Source organism: Saccoglossus kowalevskii, chromosome 12, assembly GCF_978046115.1.
Source record: "Saccoglossus kowalevskii chromosome 12, keSacKowa6.1, whole genome shotgun sequence".
Lineage (NCBI taxonomy): Eukaryota > Metazoa > Hemichordata > Enteropneusta > Harrimaniidae > Saccoglossus > Saccoglossus kowalevskii.
In genome coordinates this window covers 18,695,389-18,717,392 of record NC_140652.1, presented here as the reverse complement: position 1 = coordinate 18,717,392, position 22,004 = coordinate 18,695,389, and the positions used below count along the sequence as shown (strand labels likewise).

At 34.5% G+C, this 22,004-nt stretch overlaps 1 protein-coding gene across 1 annotated transcript; it reads left to right on the top strand.

Annotated features, from left to right (window-relative positions):
* The first annotated feature begins 944 nt into the window (after positions 1–944).
* Positions 945–1,406, top strand: LOC146735593 (uncharacterized). Its single transcript, XM_085505932.1, has one exon. It carries the CDS (start codon positions 945–947, stop codon positions 1,404–1,406), a length of 462 nt encoding a protein of 153 aa, XP_085362058.1.
* Positions 1,407–22,004: the final 20,598 nt, after the last annotated feature.

Sequence of the window (22,004 nt, the reverse complement as noted above, 5' to 3'; positions counted from 1 at the left end):
TTAAGAGAAGAAAGGCAGTAGGAACAGGTAAAATCCCATGATAATTATGGAGGTACTAACAGGAGTGTTTTGGAAAAACATGAACACGGAGAGAGTGCCGGATGAATGGAGAAACAGTGTGCTAATCCCTATAGAACAAATTAGATATAGAAGATTGTAGAAAATTATAGAGGACTCAAGCTATCATCACACACACTGAAACTTTAATTGATAGCAGACTGAGGAAGAAAGTGACGATATCAGAGCAGCAGATTGGCTTCATGCCAGTTGATGGAGAAATACAGGGAAGGTCGGGAAAATTTACACTGTGTGTCTGTTGACCTGGAAAAAGAATATGACCGGGTTCTAATGGAGGAGGTGTGGAATTGTTTGAGATTGAAGAAAGTAGACGAAAAGTCCATCAGATTGTCACAGGACATGTATGGGAACAGCAAACCGAGGGTTAGTTGTGCAGTAGGCAATACAAGGGATTTCAATGTGACTGTTGGCCTGCACAAATGCTCTGCCCTAAGCCTGTTTGCCATCATAAAGGATTGTATGTCACGGGGGGGGGTACAGAGAGAAGTTTCACTGGACAAGTTGTTCGCAGATGATGTGGCCCTGTGTGGGGACAACATAGATGGATGATAGCTTACAGTTAGGATGGAGACATTCAGAAGACAAATGAAAAATAGAGGAATGAGAGTGAGCAGGCAAAAGACGGAGTATTTGTGGATGGAGGGCCGTGGGGAGGAAGGAATGGTGAAAATGCAAGAAAATGAACTGAACCGAGTGGAAGAGTTCAAGTATCTGGGATTGACAGTACAGAAGAATGGAGGAGAAGGAGGTAGTGAAGAAAGTTAAGGCTGACTGGAACGCCTGAATGAACATTACACTGGTCAAGTGTGACAGGAAAGTGCCAGAACAGTTGAAAGGAAGGTGGCACAAGGTAATCGCGACCAGCGATGTTGTATGGAATAGAGGCAGTGGCAGTGACAAGGGCACAAGGGAGAAAGATGGAGTTGGCAGAGATGAAGATGTTGAGATTCTCCCTGAGAAAGACTAGATTATTAGATATAATCCAAAATAAGGAAGTGGGGCGAAGACTAGGAATTACAGAACTGGGACATAAGTTGAGGGAAACAAGACTGCGGTGGCTTAGACACGTGATGAGAAGGGAAGAGACACATGTTGGAAACAGAATGCATAACATGTTAGTTAGAAAAAGGAATATAGGAAGACCAAAAAGAAGATGGCAGGATTACATAGATGACGACCTGAAAGCGGTTAAAAAACTCGAGAAAGATGCGCTTGATAGAAACGAGTGGAGAAGAATTATCCACACCGGCGACCCCAGCAACTTGGAATTAAGCCGTAGAAGAAGAATATTTTGTGGTGTTATTTTATGCATGTGTTATTATTATTGATTCATTTGGATAAAATGTTTGTACGACGCTTCCCATTACGTCACATTATTGCGAGAACTCGCATATGGGGCAATAATACTTGGTGAAGAAATGCCTCTATTCAATATAATTCTATATGCTTAGTATTGGATAGTATGTCTTTTTTCCTACCTGACCTATGTCATTAAGTCCAATCCAGTAGTAGTTACTCGTGCCAACCACTACATCGCGAATAAAACCATCTTCTGATAGAGAATGAATTGACGCCAAAGTATACGCAGCCGCGAGGGTTCCACAGAAAGAATCAGCATCATTGAAAGTGAACAGATTCATAACGTATCTATATCAGTAACCAGTCATATCCCAATACACAAATTCGCTGGGACAGATTCCTAAGAAAAAAACACTATCATATTATATCGTGTGTAACTGATATTAGTTTCAGTATAAATTTGCTAACGCACGTTTTTTTTCTATTTGGCAGTATCGAAACTGTACTCCAGTCGATTTCACACTGAAGTTAAACTACTTCGATAATGATTCCTCAAGTGATTTTGAAATCAAATAATATAAATGCCAGGTTATTTGACCGATCTATTGTTTAACGAAGTAACAAGAACCTACCTTGACCCATTACAAGGTTTATACTCAGCACACATGTTACTATAAGAAGGATCTTCATATCTGTCCACTATTTGCTGAGTAGAAAAAATATCTCTGACATCAATAAAAAACGAACACAGGTAGTATTCTTTATATGAATATATTGAAATGTCCATCCCATATGGTATAAACGTATTTAGCTTACATGAAATATGTCATATTCGGTATTTATTTTCTGTATGCATAATTTCTTATTGTGGAAATAACGTAACACTACATTACATTACTGTAACGTTGAAATGATAGAACTATGGCTTAATGGTCTTAAGGAAATTCTTACAAATTGTGTATATGTCCTAGCCTTTTCTTACCATCCCGCTCATCAGTTCCATGACGCGGATAGTAAATATTTTGTAGGAAAATACGATACAAAAATAGTTGCACCGGGCTGATACATATTATAATGATTTCATGTTACCTACAGCGCGCCAAATGTTGCATATATTCAAGATAAAAATCATAGATAAAATGAAAAACCAGATAAAAAATACTACAAAACAATTTCACAGCCTTTGTGCCGTAAATTTTGGGTAAAAACAGAATCATATTAATAAAACATGTCTTACAAATAGCAAAATATAATAATAAATAAAATAATATTACCGGAAAATAAAAGACAAATCTGAAAAAGAAATTAAAAAAAAGAAAACTATAAACAGTAGTTTTGAGAAATATTGAAATAAATTAAATTAAATTAAATTAAAATTAATGTCACAGTAATTTGATTTTCTTTAATTTAGGTCTGTATGTATTAACATGACCTAGCTTTGTTTTAATATCATCACCAAGTAACATAATCATTCTCACGTTGTACAAATACCATTTTTTAACATAGCATGGTTTATTAATTATTATTATACATTTGTCACCGTAACGCCATATGTTACAGCGTGTCGTAATTTTGCGGTATTTTACGGGGTGTTTTTATCCAACCATATAAGGAAATGCGAATTCCAAATATAGAATGATTACGCGCGTGAGCGTCCTCTAATAATAAAAACAAACATTGCTGCCACCATGGTTTGACCGGACTCCACACAAAGAAGTTCGCAGATTCTGTTCAAAACATTTTGAATTTCGGCATTCCCATGATGTACCCTTGTTTTCAGAGCAAGTATTAATCCAGGTCAACTCATAGCTTTCAATGGAGTAGTGACAATAATTCACTAAGTTTTCTTAGTGAAATGACTAATATTCAATCAATATTGAAGGTATAAAAAAACTGACAACCATTTGATTTACTCTGCTAGAAACGACCTCAGATTGTATGGCATTTCTTAAGGCAACATTTTACGAAAGTCACTAACACTCCGTGTCGTAGAACACCTGTGGGTATATGATGAATATCATAGAACAATATTTAATATTATTACAAGAATACTAGGAACTATGAATATTTTATAAAACAGGGAATAAGTTTGATTTTGAACAGTGAAAGGGCCAATTGTTTTCTAATAGAAGAACCTACCATTGTAAACACTTATGTCTCTTATGCTGCCTTGCTGCATAAGATAGTAATACAGCGCTTTTTCCAGATTTGTATTGTGAACTGATCTTTTTTTAATAGATTTTATTCAGAAGTCATTCGAAAACAAGGCTTTTTTGCAGTATGTGTAAGTTTACAGACCAGAACAAACTTGTGCAAATCATTCTCATTTGTTCTAGAAGCTTATTCACAGACTGTTTTGGACATGCTGCAAATAAGCCTTGTTATCAAACAATGCATCAGAAAGATGTATCAGCATTATCACTCAGTAAGCATTTTTTATGATTTACATCTGGTCAGATTCACATTAATTTTAAATATGAAAACCGAATTTTTAATAATGTATGCAGTGAAGATTAAAAGTTCACATTTTTTTTTAGTTCAAGATTAGAAGGAGTGTCTTCATTACATTTTGTGATTACAAAAGGAGAGATGTTTTTTGAAAATAAAATAACGTTTGTGTTATTTGTAGAAGTATATGACGTGTAATATGAGACTGGTCATAATATCGATAATAATAGAAGATTCATGATTATAAGGCATGTTGTATATTCATATTGCTAGTGAACATTTTTTTCATGGTCAACTAGGTTGGTTATTTTATATTCTCAATGATTCCTTTGATACCTTTCCATCACCAAAGAAATAGTTACAACTTGGTAACGTCCCAGTTTGTACTCGTTGGTCTGCGCAACAGTCAAAGTTTGTTCGTCATCTTTGTTCCAAAGACCCAAATCTCGCACACGCGTTGCACGACGACCATCGCCCTTTAATTTAAAAATGGCGGATTTCATTCGAACTCGACTGGTACACCTGCAGTTGTAGGTATGTTATCTTCAGTAGAGTACATTTATACGGTGTATGTGTCCTATCAACATATTTTCAGATAAAGCTCAATGGGCTAATACTCAGTTTCACCCTAACCCAATGTCACCTCCATATCAACGTTTAGATGACTTTAAATATTTTATGTAGTTTAATTAGCAGACTCAAATATTTTGTTAGAAAGCCAATTTTGAAATAATTAATCATCTTTTGCAGCGGGTTTAAATTGCCACACAGGGCATTCCAGATCATGTCCATATAGCATAATACAATTATACTTGTTTTGCATATGTTTGCACCATACTTTTCCCCAAAAGTGTACAATAGCGGAATACAAACAGAAATGATTTCTCGTGAATATTAGCAAATCTAATTCATTCAATTTTTTTTTCCAAACATGTTTGTGGCATATGTTTCAAAAATCCAAATTGTATGTAGAATTTAAACACAACATTTGCCACCAGAACTTTTCGGCCAAGCAAGTTACGACATAATACATGTTTTATATCTTACCAATGAGTCCTTGCATATATAGGCAAGGACTAAGATGTCAAAAACGTTAGATCATGCTAAGAAAACAGTGAAATGGTATGAGCGAAATCTGACACGTTTGTAATACTCTGTCCAGATCCTTACCATGAGCTAACTAGCTGTGTACAAACGCTTAGCCCGGGCTAAGTGCCGGAAAAACATTGTATTGAATGTAGTTTGAAAGATTTGGACTGATGAGATGATCGTTCTTGTTAACCAACAATTTGCACTTTCTAAATATGCATTGCTATTCTTTTATAACCATAGCACTAACACGTATACGTTACTGTACTGAGTAATTATAGTTGAAATAACTGAGGATATATATTTAATTACTAATAAGTCGTGTGTTGCAAGTAGACTTAATAGACACGGCATATTTATATTCATTCACTAATTTGAGGAGCATTCTGATAAAATTTATTTTTTTAAATTTAGCTATAATTATTCAGTTTTCATGGCAATAATTTCATTTTCATTTTGCACAGGGTCCCAAGAAACTGTGAAATATGAAAATTAAATAAAGCCTATAATATTATAGTAATGGTTTTCTAGTGATCTGTAACATCAAATCAAATCAAATTGTGAGGAATTAGAAGGTATGTCACACGAAAGTATATGCTCAACAAATGAAGTAATGTAGAGATATTAATACAATGCATTGATATGCTAATTAATATACACCTGTTTATACACATGGTATACGCTGGTATAAAAATGTAATTCAATAAATTGTTGTCAGTATTCCAATCCAAATACCACTGGTAATGTCCGAAAGGAAAAGGTTCTTGTCATCATCTGCACTTGATATATCAATAACCACCAGCACTAACCTTACAGTCTCCGGAAAAATTGACGCATACTAGTACCCTGATAATATGATCTTATAGTTTGTGCTTCATGTTTTATGAAAAGTAGATGTTACTTCTAACTCAGACAGAAGAAATGTTCACGCCACACGAAGTACGGGCTAAGATTTAAGCTGATATCATGTCTGCATATCGGATAAACTTCTTAAAAAACAAACCACATTTAATGCGTACTTAGCATTTCTTAGCCAGTGATAATCGTTCATGCACCTTTTCTTAGCGCAGGCTAATGTACTTGACTTTCCAGGCCGTGTCAAGGTGTTGTGCGTGAACGCTATCATTGTGTGCTTTGTTCAGTTAATTAAAACACATATGGAAAATCATCAGTCTCCCACTTTTATCGCTTTTTATTCGACCCGGTTGAAATGGTGGTTAATGGTTAAAATTGTGATGGAACAACAAGTATTTACAATTAATAAATTCTAAACGACCAATCTTTGATACTTTGTATGGTTCGCCAACGCAACTTGAACTGCGACCTCTTGCTACGTGTTCCACAGCATACTGATGGAGCGGAACTGTGTTACGTTTTAATAATAATTATAGAAACAGCTCAAGGCAATGCTAGCTCCTTCGAGCAGAGAGCAGAAAAACGGGGAAATATTGATGTGTTTTCTCAAAAAATAGCTACGCCAACGCCACGTCGGTCTGGAAAACATGGACATTAAAATTAAGCCACGATCAGTGTTTTCAATACGCCAGCAAGCGAAAAAACAATAAAAATTAGGACTGTAAAGGTATCCTCACAATCAAATAATTTTGATTAAAAACGGGCCACATTCTTTGAAAAAATCGAAAATTGCCATGTATAAATAGTTCTTGGGCTTCAGAAACAAACAAAGTGTTAAATTTAGTTGTAACCGTAAATCGTTAGTGCCAGTCGATGAACATTTTTTAAAATCATGATACAAAGAAAACCTTCTGCACTAAAAATCATTGACTCTAGTCTGGTTTACCTTATCGTCTCAACTTGAACAGAAAACTAATTAAGTCGACTTATTTTTGATCTTAGATCAAATCCTACCCTTTTGTCAAATATACCGATGATGCTACAGCGAATAATTTTGAAGTAACAACAACAATCAGTAACTACAATATCAAGTCACATATTTAGTGCAAAATCTATGGAACCGTATGAATACAATATAAGAAGTAAAATGCATGCCAATACAGGAACAAGACTATCATACTTACCGTCTGTGACACACATGTAGTGGGAATGGTGTTCACTGGAAAGATGTGTGTCATTTATCTGTGCATGTGACATGAGTGAACCATATTATCAAAATATGCATACGTTTAATGACAGTTTATTTTAAGTCGGCGATGTGACGATGTTTGTCATGTAAGGCAAGCGTTGATCCAAAATTAAAACAAATTGTTTTAAACAAAGACTGTAACACGAAATTTGTCGTTATATTTACCCGACAACTCAAATAAAAACACTGATATAAGAATATTGTAGCCTATAAAAAAATCCTTGATAAAGAGAACATAACTAATAGTGAAAAACTCAAGAATGTAGCAATGATTTCAATAATACACTTGGTATTATCGGATGGGATACATTACAGCTGCATGGAATGATAATACTAATTTAATCTTATCAAAATTAGTTTATCGGAATTAGGACGTATTCTAGGGGGCAGACATCCGGGAATTTTCACTGCCTGGCAATCATCGCGGTGAAAACAATGGCCAAAACTCGCAGAAAACGGTACTTTGAGACTCGCCAGAACAGTGTAACAAGATAAGCCCTGCATGTGTAACATATTTAAATTTGGTTGTTCGGGATTACTTCAAAATTGAGTTTGTGTTGTTTTCTCGAATTTTCACCGGCTCCACCGGCGTTCCACAGCAGCGCACACAGAGTCCATAGAAATACGTGGTACAGTGGTGCGCGTCTTAGCCAGGTGGAACGTCTTGTGACGTAGCTGCGCCCCGAGGATACAATATGTTGTTCATGATGATGCTTGTGAAACTCAAAACAACGACAAAACTTGTCAGGCATACTGTCACAAAGAAATGCTTATAGCAAGGATGTATCGAAGTGAGATGTTGTGTCAGAGATCGCCGTGCCGGTCACCCTACATGATACACCACCGCGTCCATCCTTGTCTCAAACTTCGGTTGACTTATGGAAACTTATGATACAAAAAAAATACATATTATAATTCATTTCTTATGTTACCTACGGTGTGCCAGATGTTGCCAAATAATTTCAAGTAAATCAATGCTTTGTGGTGGTGTAGTATAGCTCATATAGCAGAACATGCATGCACTCTAAATAATATTAGAACGCAATTTATCATGTTTATCAGGCCTTGAACAAATTGTAACCCCTTATCCTAAACAGTTATCATCTCATTAATGGCTGTACACACTTATTTAATATTATGAACAAAAATAATGATTTCAGCCATTCACCAATACGCAACAAGGTGCTTTATTATAAAAAAAAATCGCACAAAATCAGTGACTACAGCGCAGCCATTTTGTATTGTGTCAATGTGACCATACCATTTTGATCATAGGGATGTCAGGCACTATCCTTTGAATGCTTCTCAGAAAAATTACTTTGCTATAAGCATAATACAAACACCATTTTTGAGAACTCACTTGTCAAAAATTATTGAAAACAAAATGAGAAAAAAGGAAATCAAAGTTTTGAAACTCATACCTACTATCCCACTGGCCACAACTTGTCAATAGAGGGCGCAAGTCGAGAATAACGAATACATTGCCAGTTTCTTCAATAAACAAAAAGATATATATGTATTCCATTTCCTTGCTTCTTATTTTATTTTGTTTTATTGTTATTTGTTTATTTTACATTTATTATATTATATTTATTTTGTTTATATGTCACTTTATTTTTCCGATTTGTATTATTTTAAATTTACATTATTTTATTTCACTTTTGATTTTTCATTTTGTTTCAACTAGTTTGGTTATTTTTATATTCTTGAAAAACACAAAATTGTTTGAAATTGTCATTTCTGACAGTTTTTTTTTCTATTCTCTAGTACACTTGGCGAGCTATAGTCACACCCAGGTGAATGCAGAATCAATAAGTATAGTGTTTTTTTAAACCATCAATAATATTATGATAAGTTTTAGAGCTGCATAGAAAAATAATACAGTAATATAAAATGTGTTTAGGATTGCATACAATCTATCTTTGAAGGACTTGATTTTTTTAGTTGTAATGGTTATATATTGCCAAAAGTATATTAAGGTAGCAGAATAGTCTTATTGCTAGAAAAAATGACTGATGGCTTTAACAAAATAATAATGGACAAAACCAATCAAACAGATACTTCCCTAGAAAAGTTTTACATAATTTTGTTGAGATATTTATTTTTTGGGTCACATGACTCTTATAAACACGAACGCTTATGACTATCGACTATTATTGTTGCTATAACAACACAAATTATTATTTTTTCCATCATTTTTAATTTGTTAACTGCTTGTTCACATTTTTTAATGTCAGTGTGATGTCACAACAATTTTTCTGACGACGTTTTAGAAAAGACTGGGGCATCATTAAAGCTATCATTCAAGAAACTCTTGAAAATCAAACAACATTGCAACGCTATTTATTAGGCCGCTATATAACAATTTCGGCAAACCATGACTGTATTTATCGATAAACTAAGGTCATTATTATAATTATAGGTTTGATAGGCTTTGCTTCTATTGGCCAAGTTAAATCCATCGACATTTTCAAAGTTCTTCATAGAAAATAACTACCCTGGTACGGTAACCCTAAATATTGCATACTGGCGATTTTATTTTATTTATAAAACGGCGTACTGTCTGAGAGCATATATTGAGGTATCCTCGTAATAACCTTATTAATATACATCTTTTTCTTTCAAGGATACATCATGGGAATGCCGAAATCCAAAAAGTTTAGAACAGAATAAGCGAAATTCTGTGTGTGGCGCCCGGTCAATCCCCGGTGGCAGCAATGTTTGTTTTTATTATTAGAGGACACTTACGCGCGTAATCATTCCATATTTGGAATTATCATTTTCTTACATGGTAGGATGCAAACATATCACAAAATAACAGCACGCTGTAACTTATGGTGTTACGGTGACAGATGTATAATAATACAGTATATGTTGACACGATGAATTGAGCGGTGTCTTTGGAAATGATATTTTGAACTTTGCATTGCATACAAATTTTACCCTTTAACATACAACAATTTACCTTCTAAGCGCTTGCTGCTGCTGTTCAGCACAGAATAATTGTAAACCCCCAAAGAACCGTTTGACCGATACATACATACGTGCCATTACCTTCAGATTTACAATAACAGCAGGTCCTTTTATTATAGAAAGAAAGCTTCATCATGCACACGAAGTATTTCTTCTCCGCTAATTTAAATCACCAGATACATCGTACGTTGGTTATGCTCACGTTATGCTTTACTGTCAGCAATATCAGACCGTAAACCAATTCAGAAAATGATTTAAAAATCACAACAGAGTCAATGTGCAAAAATTACCTGATCCCAAGTTTATTTCTGCAAAGATCTTTAAATAAAATCTATTTATTATCATTTGCAATCGGATTCAGTGCATGGATGCTATTATGACGCATACGACACGATGGAAACGCATTCTGTCGATGATTAGTCATAGGTTTACAAGTATATAAAGGGCAGATTTTTTTTTAGCAAAAAATGGTGTTTCGAATGTGAAATGCGAAACTCTACAACTCTAAGAATAAATCATCGATCTCAAGCGAAACCATACGTCACTAGCTTAGATTTAGTACGACTACAAAACACGCAATTGTACTGTTATTTAGTGTGTTCTCAATTAATGATGTTGAATGTGTTGGAAGCCCAAATATAGAGATTTGACGTTTCAAGTTACCCTAAAGACGGTCACTTAATAGCCATGACAGTTGACGAAAAGTTATTAAAGTCATTCTACATAGTTTTGATCTATAATTAACATCAACGCAATATTGTGCAGAAGAATGTTCTAATCTGTATTAAGGTAGCAGGATAGTTTTTTTGCATGAAAAATGTAAACACCTATAATCCGAATAAATTTTACAATAAACCATACAATCTATATATGTTTGGAAAGCTCTTGACTTGTATTTTCCTATTATTAATATTTTGTGAACATTGTGTTTGTTTTAGCGTCACGTGATTCTGAAAATCAGCGGGGCTGATAATTTAACTAACGTGAATTAAATTTTAATTGTCATCTCTACAGTCATTCATGCGATCAAAAACTTTACACTGTTTTGAAGCAAAGGTCATGAAGTTTAAATCCGTATTTCTATTTTTTGCATTAAGTTTTTTTTTTCTTTCCGAAAATCACAAATTTCAAGCACGTTTTTTGGTGTTAAAGTTAGGTATACCGGTGGTTTGCGCGAGGTTTGTGAAAAAACGCAATAGAATTTTGCAAATATGTAAATACGGATATGAAGCCAACATATCCAAGAGTAAGAAAAGCTAAACGGGGACATCGTAGCCCTATTCACTGAAACGCCATTTAAAATTAGGTCAACGGTAATTGGCAAAAACCGAACACCGAGAAATCGGCACTTTTATGATTTCAAACTTCAATCAACGTTATCTCCCGTTTTAGCAGCAAAATTTACATGGGCTAATTGTAAATGAAATGCTTTGAAAGTTGTGTTCGAGAAAAATCATGAACCGACATTTATATCTGTGAAAAACTTTGTTTTTTGGCCGTTTTCTTTCACGCTATGGAGTTTTGTGACGGTCTGTGCTGATAACGAACGGTGGCGTCATTCATTAAAGCTTGGATTATGCAAAGTGGGCGGTTCTGTTTGCGAGTAACAAACAATACAGACACTACACTTGGCAGTTGAAGTGTTTGCAAATACAGTGTATTTATTTTTGGGCCGTTGTGTTTGTAAACTTATTAGTTCAAGCATGCCACGAATTTCGGAGTCTCCTGGAGGCAGCTCGTACATACTGGCGATAGGGTGGACCCGTTACTGGTTGAGGTAACCCCCGAGGTAACCCCTAATAGCTTGACAGTTTCACCAGAGCGCGCCGTCCCTTTCCAATCGCTCGCATTCCAATGGCAGCTTTTCTATTTATTTCGAAAACTGCTCCCTTTTTTCGGGATGACGGGAAGCTAGGCTGGCTCAGTTTTGATCGAATACAATCAATCTACTTGCGTGCAAAGAAATTCAAACTGACTGCCTAGACCGTGACGCCTGCGCTCCACTATTGAGATATTGCCTACTTTGCAAAATTGACAAATCTCTTTTTCTAGGGCGCCATTCAACAGTGACATGTCAACGAGTCGAATCTCGCCGTCTTCAAACGATCGGCCGTGACATTCACTCTCACTTTCTTCTTCTACGTCGGAAGGTAACAATATTTTCCTGCGAGATACAGACATCTCTCGAACGTTTTGAACAGGAGTATCACCCACTATATCGAAGTCTGATTCATCGGACTCTCAGTGTCACGGTAACACTTTCTTCGCCCACTTCATGACTGACACTGGTTTCGACGGGGAAATCCTTTCTGTACGAACCCAGCATCGTCTCTTTCAACATCTTTTTTGACAAGAGTGATCATTCTTTTGACGTTTTTCTTCTTTCTTCCTCGCTTTCTTTTTCTTGAAAATGTTCGCGTGCTTACTATCTGGTCCATAATTAGTGAATGACAACTAAACTAAAGAATTACTGATAACCCTCTCCTTCTTTGCATATTTTGCACATTAATGAAGGAAGCTGCCCTGTTTTTTAATTGGTGTGAATAGAATAATTGTAAAATGTGACCCAGTGATGTATGCCGGCATGTAGCATTTCCTGTGCTTTAAAACCAAATCCCGTAAAACAGAGTTTTACCGTCACTTGACAGTAACCTCGGGTCTTATACTTGTAGATGAATCTCTTCAACATTTAATTGTAACCGGACTCATTGTTATCATCTATAAAAACTACCTAGATTTTAGATGATCCTTTATTTTTTACCGAAGTCGTACGAAAAAGTCAACCCTTGCCTTGCGTGAAACACTGGCCCACTATCCGATGTCAAGACGTCGGCCCGGGGGGGGGGACGCTACTATTTCGTTGCCGTGCATTTTGTTCGCATGAGCACATTATATAAAAATACCAAGTATTTATCCGACAAATTTATTACATGTAACAAAATTTACGAATTTAGAAAAACCTAAGCATGCAAGTATGCCTACTTGGTGAAAACTCCTCTGAAAAATGGATTATATAAACCAGGTCCAAGCATATTATTATCATTGATCAACCTTTACAGTTTGTGGCCTGTTATCAGAATTTTCATGCAATGAATAGCCACCACAGATGGCCGTATTTTATTGTTTGCAATCATATTTTGTAAAAGGGAGCCCCCTTCCAATGTAACTGCATTACTTCTGGACTAAGAAACTAACCCTATGGTTAGACACCTTTCAATGACAAAGCCAAGAAAAAATATTACAGAAATTTATTGTTAGTTTTTATTCTGTTAAAATATAATTACATTGAAGTGGTACATTCATGTACTTTTTTGTTTATTCAAAATTTGTTGTTTCAAAAGCGATTGTTTTGTATTTGCTGTACTTCCTGTCTAGAAAGGCAGCAGTGCACATGTCTTATCAGCTGTGTGTAAACTACAAACAGATATCTTATCAGTTGTTTGTAAATAGCAAATAAAGAAAGTGGCCCAACTTAAAACTATTTACCCTCAGTTCAGTTATGTTGTAAACCATGCATATTAATGAGATGCACTAGTTTGGTGTACACTGGATAAACAAAAACTTGGCCATTTGTTTGCACACAAGAAAAAAATCAGTTTACTTGTACAAGATATTTTTTTTTCAATAAAATAAAAACACCAATGTATGTAGCATGCCTTAGGGAGCTATTCGTGTGATTTTCAAAAAAAAATGTGAAAAGTGCCCAAAAAACTATTCTGCTACCTTAAACTCATAGTTTACCTCTCTTACAAGTTTTGAATGAGCCACTCGGCTCGTAGCAAATCACGTCTTCATTTATCAATCTGTTATTTGATAATCGACATATTGGATTTCCTATTCAGTATTCAAATTACGTCAGTTAATTAACAATGGTGCTAATATGGAACGTGTTACAAAATGATGTTAGAAAATAAATAGCTATAGTCATTTCTTCACCAACTTTTAGCGTGACTGCAAGGGCTCGATTTAGTAGTCATGTTTTAGTAGTCACTTTTAGAGAAAACAAAAATAGACACGATTTAGCCTGTCTGGGAGCCGGACATGAACACACGGTTTAAACAACTATAAACAGCCACTTAGAAGTCAATTAATTCGCATTGAGTCACATGTCACATAATTGGTCCGTCGTCGACAATCATACAGATCGTGTGGATCGAGTCTCATACCTGTTCCATTAACCGTCAGGGTGCGTTATTTTCGCAATACGCTCTTTATAACCACGTACATACCTTTGGAAAATAACAGTAAGCAATACTAAAGACATGATTCCTTTCATTAAAAACGACTGTGGAGCATTTCTGGCCCGTATTCTCCGTTACGATATTTTAAATTTGCGAACACGTTTTTCGTTGTCATCAATTAGAAACGTATTAGGAAATGTGTAAATGTTTGTATAGATTAGATGACGCACCCTTAGCGGTCCAACATCACGTGACATTGACTTCATAAATACTATATATAATCATTATTCTGATATTCAAAAATCACATACATCCTCTTTGGCACGACATAATTTTTACCGGAGCTTGTCTGGAGTTATTAACTACAACGTGACTTGCAAGGAAGTAATCCCTATTGTTCAGAAGCGTGTTTATAGTACAACTGGGCCTTACATAACATACATGCTCTAGCAATATAATCCAAGCTAAATCTAACTAAAATCTCACCTCTATCAACATTACTTAGACTTAGTAACTATTACAGCAATGCCGTGTTTGCCGACTCTAAATATGCTTTATACTATAGTACTTCCACATCAAAATATTTCAGGCTAGAAAATCTTTAATATATATATATATATATGCGTATTATTCGCAATGATATATATATCTATTACCCGTGTTCTCCCTCTCTGTTTCCTTTGAAATTATGTGGTAATGATATACACGTCACCCAGGCACAGGATGAAGGACAAAATCCCAACGGAAAATTTCCTACAGACAAAATCCTGTAGAAAACATCCCTGGTGGACAAAATCCGGTTGAACAAACCCCAAGAAAAAAACATCGCATGGAGACAATGCCATTTAATATAAGCACACCACAATCCGTATGATTCATAGTTTAGTCACCTATGTTTTAAGCTATATTTTATTTATTATGTCCCGAATTCATGAAGCTCCAATAGGACTATTCATATTTTAAAATAGAGATTGAAATATATGACCTTTTAGATCTACATCAACGTTCCTTATCGTTCTTGTTCTATTGTAATGTGTTGACAGTCGCTCTGGAAATACAATATTTACTTATAAAAAGATGAGGACTTCAGAGGGCGTAAAACCCTACAATTATGTAAGCCATGATACGAAAATATTATCGGCGAGGGCGCAATGATAGAACCAGTCCTACACTAACTAGATCATCTAGTTTCATTACTAAATCAGTCGGACTCGGACTTTGATAGCAGTCATGTTAGAAGCGTGTTATGGAATGGCGAGCGTTCTACTTGGTTTTGATTTCGGTGAAAAAAAAACAGAACAGTCTCTTGGGTTTGTGTTTTGACTAATTGTTGACACTCTCCTGAAAAGTGTAAGAAAATAGGTCTATGAATGAGCTGTGGAACGTGTTACTAGTTATTAGTTTATATTCTACAAACATAATCTACATACACGAAAACGTCTGCCCTGCTCGTTATCAATTTGTTTATTTGGTGTTTACGCTATAGATATACAACACTAGACTTTATTACACTAGTTTATTATCACTTGTAATGAAGACACTAACCGAATGGTGATAGTCACTATTACATATGATAGAAAAAAGCTAATGCCACTGTCATTAGTTTATAAAGTGAAAGCAGAAAAACAATGTTGGTCGAGGTGATCTATTGTTGGAATTGTCTATAGCGACTACGAAAAATAAGTAAATAATAATGCATGTGCAGTGAAAAAAACAACAACAATAAACAAGTGATTTGAATGAATGTTTGATTCACGTATTTTTGTTTTGCTTATAAATATGTATCAATTACAACGACGGACACAAGAATTGTACGCTTACAAGTTACGTATACGTATGAACTACGTATCATTTAAATATACAATTTTGTCACGCGGTAGGTTTTTTTTTTTTTTTAAATTATTAAAATCTGTAACTTTGCCACTTGTAATGCCGATATTTCTCCTCATCCTGCACATCACCGTTATGCCTAATTTAATCCCTTTTCAGGAGATTTACAAAGTCAAAAACGTTTCATTTACAGAATTAATAAAAAAATAAATAACTGTTCTGTCAGATACAGTAAAACTAAAATGACTGTTATATTTGACTATTACATATACATGTTCAAGTCAATAAATGTATACATTGATATATTCAATATGGCTGGCTGAGATTGAGTTTTGTATTAGATTATTCTGCATTGATTATTATAGTCATACACATCACATAGCTTGTGTACTTTTTGTAAATATTTTTTTTAATATTGTTTTATTAATTGTATAATGGCCCCCGGCCCATTACAATCATACAAATTAATTATTGATAAGAATAAATTTATATTACAAAATATGTATGAAAATATAGATGAAGAGGGTGTCAATAGATAATATAAGCACTAGATAATAATGTGATGGGGATATTAATGTTTATATACATACTAACTTATTAGGTTATTCTCATTTGATCTTTGATTAAAAAAAATTTATAAATAAATAGATCTAACGAGTTAATGATTTGGCTTTTAGAGGAACTTAATAGTTGTACTAGAGTATTCAAATTTAGGGGTTGTTTCTCATTTGGGAGATACTTTTTCCTGATTGTGTCCCATGCAGTGCATTTTACTAAAAAATTATATCATCAATTTCTTGCAGGCAGAAATGACAAATACGGCCCTCCCTGGGGATATTATTATGTCTGCCTCTTTCTATTTCTAAGGGATGGCACGCACATCTTAATCTTGATATTGCTCTCCGCAATTTTAATTGTGGCAATGACACATAGTTTTCAATCCCAACATTTGTTTTGTATTGCCTATAGTACTGCGTTTTTTCGCCAGGACAAACGTCTATATACCAATCTGTAATTTCAATATCTTTGACCCGTTCACAAAATTTGTACAAGAACATATCAGAGTCCCCCACCCCTTGATTGAACCAGACATAACCAAATCCATATTTAAATAGCCATTCTTCAATTTCTGTGGCCCATGACCTTTGTCCTTTTTCGTCCAGTGAAAGTAGCATCATGTAAGCTTTTTGGGGTAATCTGTTTTTATCCATGCTAGTAATTTTTAACCAATATTTCACACATCTTTTAACATGGTAACAAAATAAGAGTAGCCTCCCACAATCCCCTAATACTGTACAAGTTGGAGCATTTTTACCTACACCGAGGTATTGCCTACAATAAGATGTATGTACACTTTCTAAATGTTGATATTGTCCATATCCCTAAATTTCAGACCCATATGTAAGCACAGGTTGAATTAAGGTGTCAAAAATCTTAAAATACAAGTCTGCTTTAAAAGATTGCATATTTCCTAAGTATCTCGCGATTGCAATCAATTTCTTTTTGCCTTTTATAGCTAAAATTTCTGTGGTAATATTAAAAGAGCATTTACATGACATTACCAATCGCAAGTATTCATATGAACTAGCAGTAATAAGTTGCTTGTTCCCGAAGTACCACTTTTCATATTTACTGAGATATCCCCCATTTCTGTATACTACAATTTTAGTTTTATTTAAGTTGATATTTAGATTCCACTTGTTTGTAAACTCATACAATATACTTATTAGTCTTTTCAAGCCCAAAACAGAATTTGAAAATAAAGCAATGTCGTCAGCATACAATAATGAAAACAACTTTAACATGTCGTTCGGGATCAATTGTATTCCTCTATACCCAACATGCTTTGTAGCTCATTATTGTAAAATGAGAATAAAATAGGGCTGATCATGCACCCTTGTCGAACCCCATTCTTCAATTCAAAGAATCTCGAAGTGACCCCTCCTTCACGAACACATGATTTGACATCTTTATAAATACTTTGTAAAATTACATATATTTTTCCGTTGCTACCATTATTGGCCAGTCTAAACAATAAAAAAATCCATGTTAACCGAGTCGAATGCCTTCTGGAAATCTATATACAATTTCCCCCCTTTCCTGGCTAACTGTTTCTGGCATATAATGTAAATATTTGATCAATAGTTGAATAGCCCTCCCTAAATCCAGCCTGTGTCGCTGGGATTATATCAAAAACCCTTGCCCATTTTAATAGTCATGCTTCAATGATACTGGTGAAGATTTTTCCAAATATACTCATGAGTGATATAGTTTATGTATTGACTGACTAATTTCTTCATTCGTTATTTGAGCATTCAATGTCGTGTCAGTTCCACCAAATTCTGGAGAATGCGTATCAAAATTATACAGAAAGTTTTTAACTTCAGTAAGATGCTCTCGATCTATGTTATTGTTACATGAATCCTGGTTATACAGTTTTTCAAAGTACATGACCCAATCTTGTAATGGGATTATAGATGTTTGATTTTTACTCTTGTTCTTCCTAATAGTTTCCCAGATACATTTTTCACTTGTTATGTTTTCTCTAATTGTATCTTGCAATTTTCAGTTATATATATGTTTCTTTTTTCTCACCAGTGAGCGAAATGAATTACGGACACTTCTGTAGTTATTTAAATCAATCTCACGACCAGTATCACGATATCGACGTAAACGGGAAAGTTTATATAATTTTGCCATGCGACATTCCTCATCATACCATGGTTGTTTATTTTGTCTGTGTGAAGATAATCTTTTGCTAGGGATCTGTACTTGCATAAATTCTCCCAATTCTTTTAAAATATCTGTAAATTGGGTAACTGTTTCGTTTAAATTATGAGCCCCTAGTTGATTAGTCAATAAATTATTTTCAGCAGTTTTCTCCAGAACACGTGTTTTATAAATTTGCAATAGTTCGTTGTTTCAACAAAATTTCACAATGGAATTATTTCCAATCGAATTTTCGTCTGAATTAAGTACACCAGAAATTCTAAGTTTACAACAAAGTGGAAAATTGTCAGACTCACTCCTGTCTGTTATTGTGAAGGATGTCACATAGCCATACGAATCCAGAGATACCAGGGCGTAGTCGACTATACTTCTACCATCATTTGCAATACACGTGAATTCACCAGGTTCTTTTCTGCCGTATAACATACATACAGACAGGTGTTTGCACATAGACAGAAGTGAAATGCCAAAATTATTACGGATAAGGTCCGTAGAATGGCGTGGAATATCAAAATCACACTGCATATAATTAGGATCGATTCCAATGCTAAAACGAGCATCATCATGTAACATATAATCAGGGTCAGATGCGGTTCTAGCATTGAAATCCCCAGCCATTATCATGTTAATATCACCAGTATTACATTGTGACAAAGAATTTACCACGTCATTTTCAAGTTTAATTATACCATCCATTACGTCATCATTCTGTAAATACCACTTTGAGCCTACTGGATGGACATATGTAGAAACAAACAAAATGTCATTTTCAAAACCAAAAAATATACTATCTAATAACAAAATCACCGCCCCTGTGGTTCCAGGAAGCATTCGTTTAACCTCCTTTGAATAATTTTTTAACATAAGTGACGACACCGCGACTTGCTCTTCCCCGGTTCTTAAATTGTACAGCGGGGCAATTAAATGCTACATAACCAGAAAACAAGTTTACATTATCTATATCAATACTCAATACACCATGTTTCAAGTAATTTTTTGTATATCCTGGTATGCTTAATCTTCTCAGAAAATTAAAGTTTTGTGCCTAATCTGTGTTTACTGTGGATCTTTTAAGGGCATCGACCTGCATTGGAAATCATTTTATTTGAACGTAATTCTGCATATTAATCACTTTGAACACCATGTGACAATGTACACACCGTTATGATGATAAACTAGTTTTGATAAGATTAGTTCAGCTCTACCATTCCACGCAGCTATTGTGTAGCTCATCTTATCAATGCATTTATTTTAAATATATTATCAACCTTGACAGCCAAATAGAAATTCAATTTTAATTTTGAGTTTCGTTTATTCACCACATCCCTTATTATCTATGCCCATATTTGAACTTAATAATAGAAATGTGTCGAACTCTTCATGTTTAGTATAGAAAATTTAATCATTTCAACTGGATGACAAGGATTTGGGATGTCATGTTATATATATGGTAGTACCGAACTTGTCCCAAACATTTATTTCTATTCCAGATAAGTGGAAGTCTCAACATCAGTGGACAGTGGCTGAATAAACGAACCTTGTATGGCGAAGATGCAGCACGATGTGTACACATTTTTCTGGAAATGTAAAACATATTCAATATAATGACAACAATTATAAAATATTGTTGAATCGTATTTGTAAAAAAAAGTATAATGTTCTTGTTGGTTGGTTTACGCGTGTTAATGTATTGATTTGGAAATGAATTAGAGAGATGATTATAATGTACAGAAAGATTGCCGGTAGAGTTTGCTGCTACCTTGAAAAGTATGTACTGCAGCATTTTTTTTTACTTGAGTGAAATTATGTTTAGCAGCACAACTATACTTGATATCCTCCTCGCCAATAACGGCGTGATTTTCCCCGTAGTAGTAGTGTAGATACATATAAATGAAAAAGACAAGTATCCAAATCTTTTTAAATCCAATTTTAATCCATATAACATTATAAGATGTTCTAGATTTCATGTTTCTAAAGTAGGTCACTTACGTACCTTATCATAATTCCATTTTATGTGAATAGTCACACCTGTGTTAATTATCTTAGTGACAACACATATCAGACCATGACTCATATTCGTGTACACCTTGAAAGATAATAACTGTATCTTTTCATGCAGTTGGTAACTTTGTGATATCAGGTGAATTACTGATTAAGGGGATGATAAAGGCTAATGGAGTTCTGTAATAAAATTATCTATATAATATTTTTAGGGATGTTTAAGATTTTTTAGAATAGTATTATGGTGGGATGATGTAGTAGTCGAATGTATAGGAACGCAAAGGTTGTCAAAAGAGAATCCGATTTTTTTTAAACATGTAGCACACATTATGTTTAAACAAACAAAGTGTTTCAGTATACGTTGTTTAGGTACATTCCATTAGCGTGTCTCAAATTTTAGTTTCACTGTCAGAGTTGCAATGTCATAACAAGCAATTCATGATATGCTTTCCATAGGCTGCTATATTTATGTATGCTATATTCATGTATGCTATATCATGTATGTAGACGAATAACATACCTAACATAAGCTGCAAAGGAAAATCTACTAGTCCAAGAATACGAAATAAATGAATGACAACAAGAGAAACAAACCTACAAGCACTAGGACATTGCACAACATATTCATTAAATTTTACTAAAAGCAGATATGACAGATTTGATACGAATGTCCTAGTCGTTCATCATTCCATTTGTTTGCTTTTTTGTGTTTTTTTGTATTTTATTGATTAATACAAGAACGCCATAACAAACATTCTAAGTACCGACTACACTCCCCTCATTGTTATACAATAGTGTTAAATTAAAATTATTACACATAGCTCTTCATGGCAACTAAACATAACGACTTATTTAAAATTTAATAAGATTTGATAGTGTATTTGCTTCAATTGGGTTACTCGATATTGGCACCACGCGTGTTTGATATTTCACTTAAACAAGACAAATGAATGTGATGACATATATCGATAATTTTGACAACTCGTGTAACTTGCACAGACGGTGCGTTAAAATTAGGCATAAATGAGAGAACATCCCTAGAGCGAACACCACTGTAACTCAGCTTCGTTACACACAGTCTGGCGAGGTATGTGTCATTTTTGTTTGATATTGGTGTGTACAACATTACATATAATCTATTCGTATGTTTTCTTAAATTCTTAGCTGAGTATATGTTTGTATGTACATTGCATAAGAGATTATATTATCACTTGCACAAGCCTAGTTATTACTTGATGAACTGAAAATGCAGCTTTTGTACCCAGGTCGTG

What these genes read in the sequence shown, in the direction of transcription:
- LOC146735593 (XM_085505932.1), top strand. Translation starts at nt 945, where the DNA reads ATGTTGTATGGAATAGAGGCAGTGGCAGTGACAAGGGCACAAGGGAGA.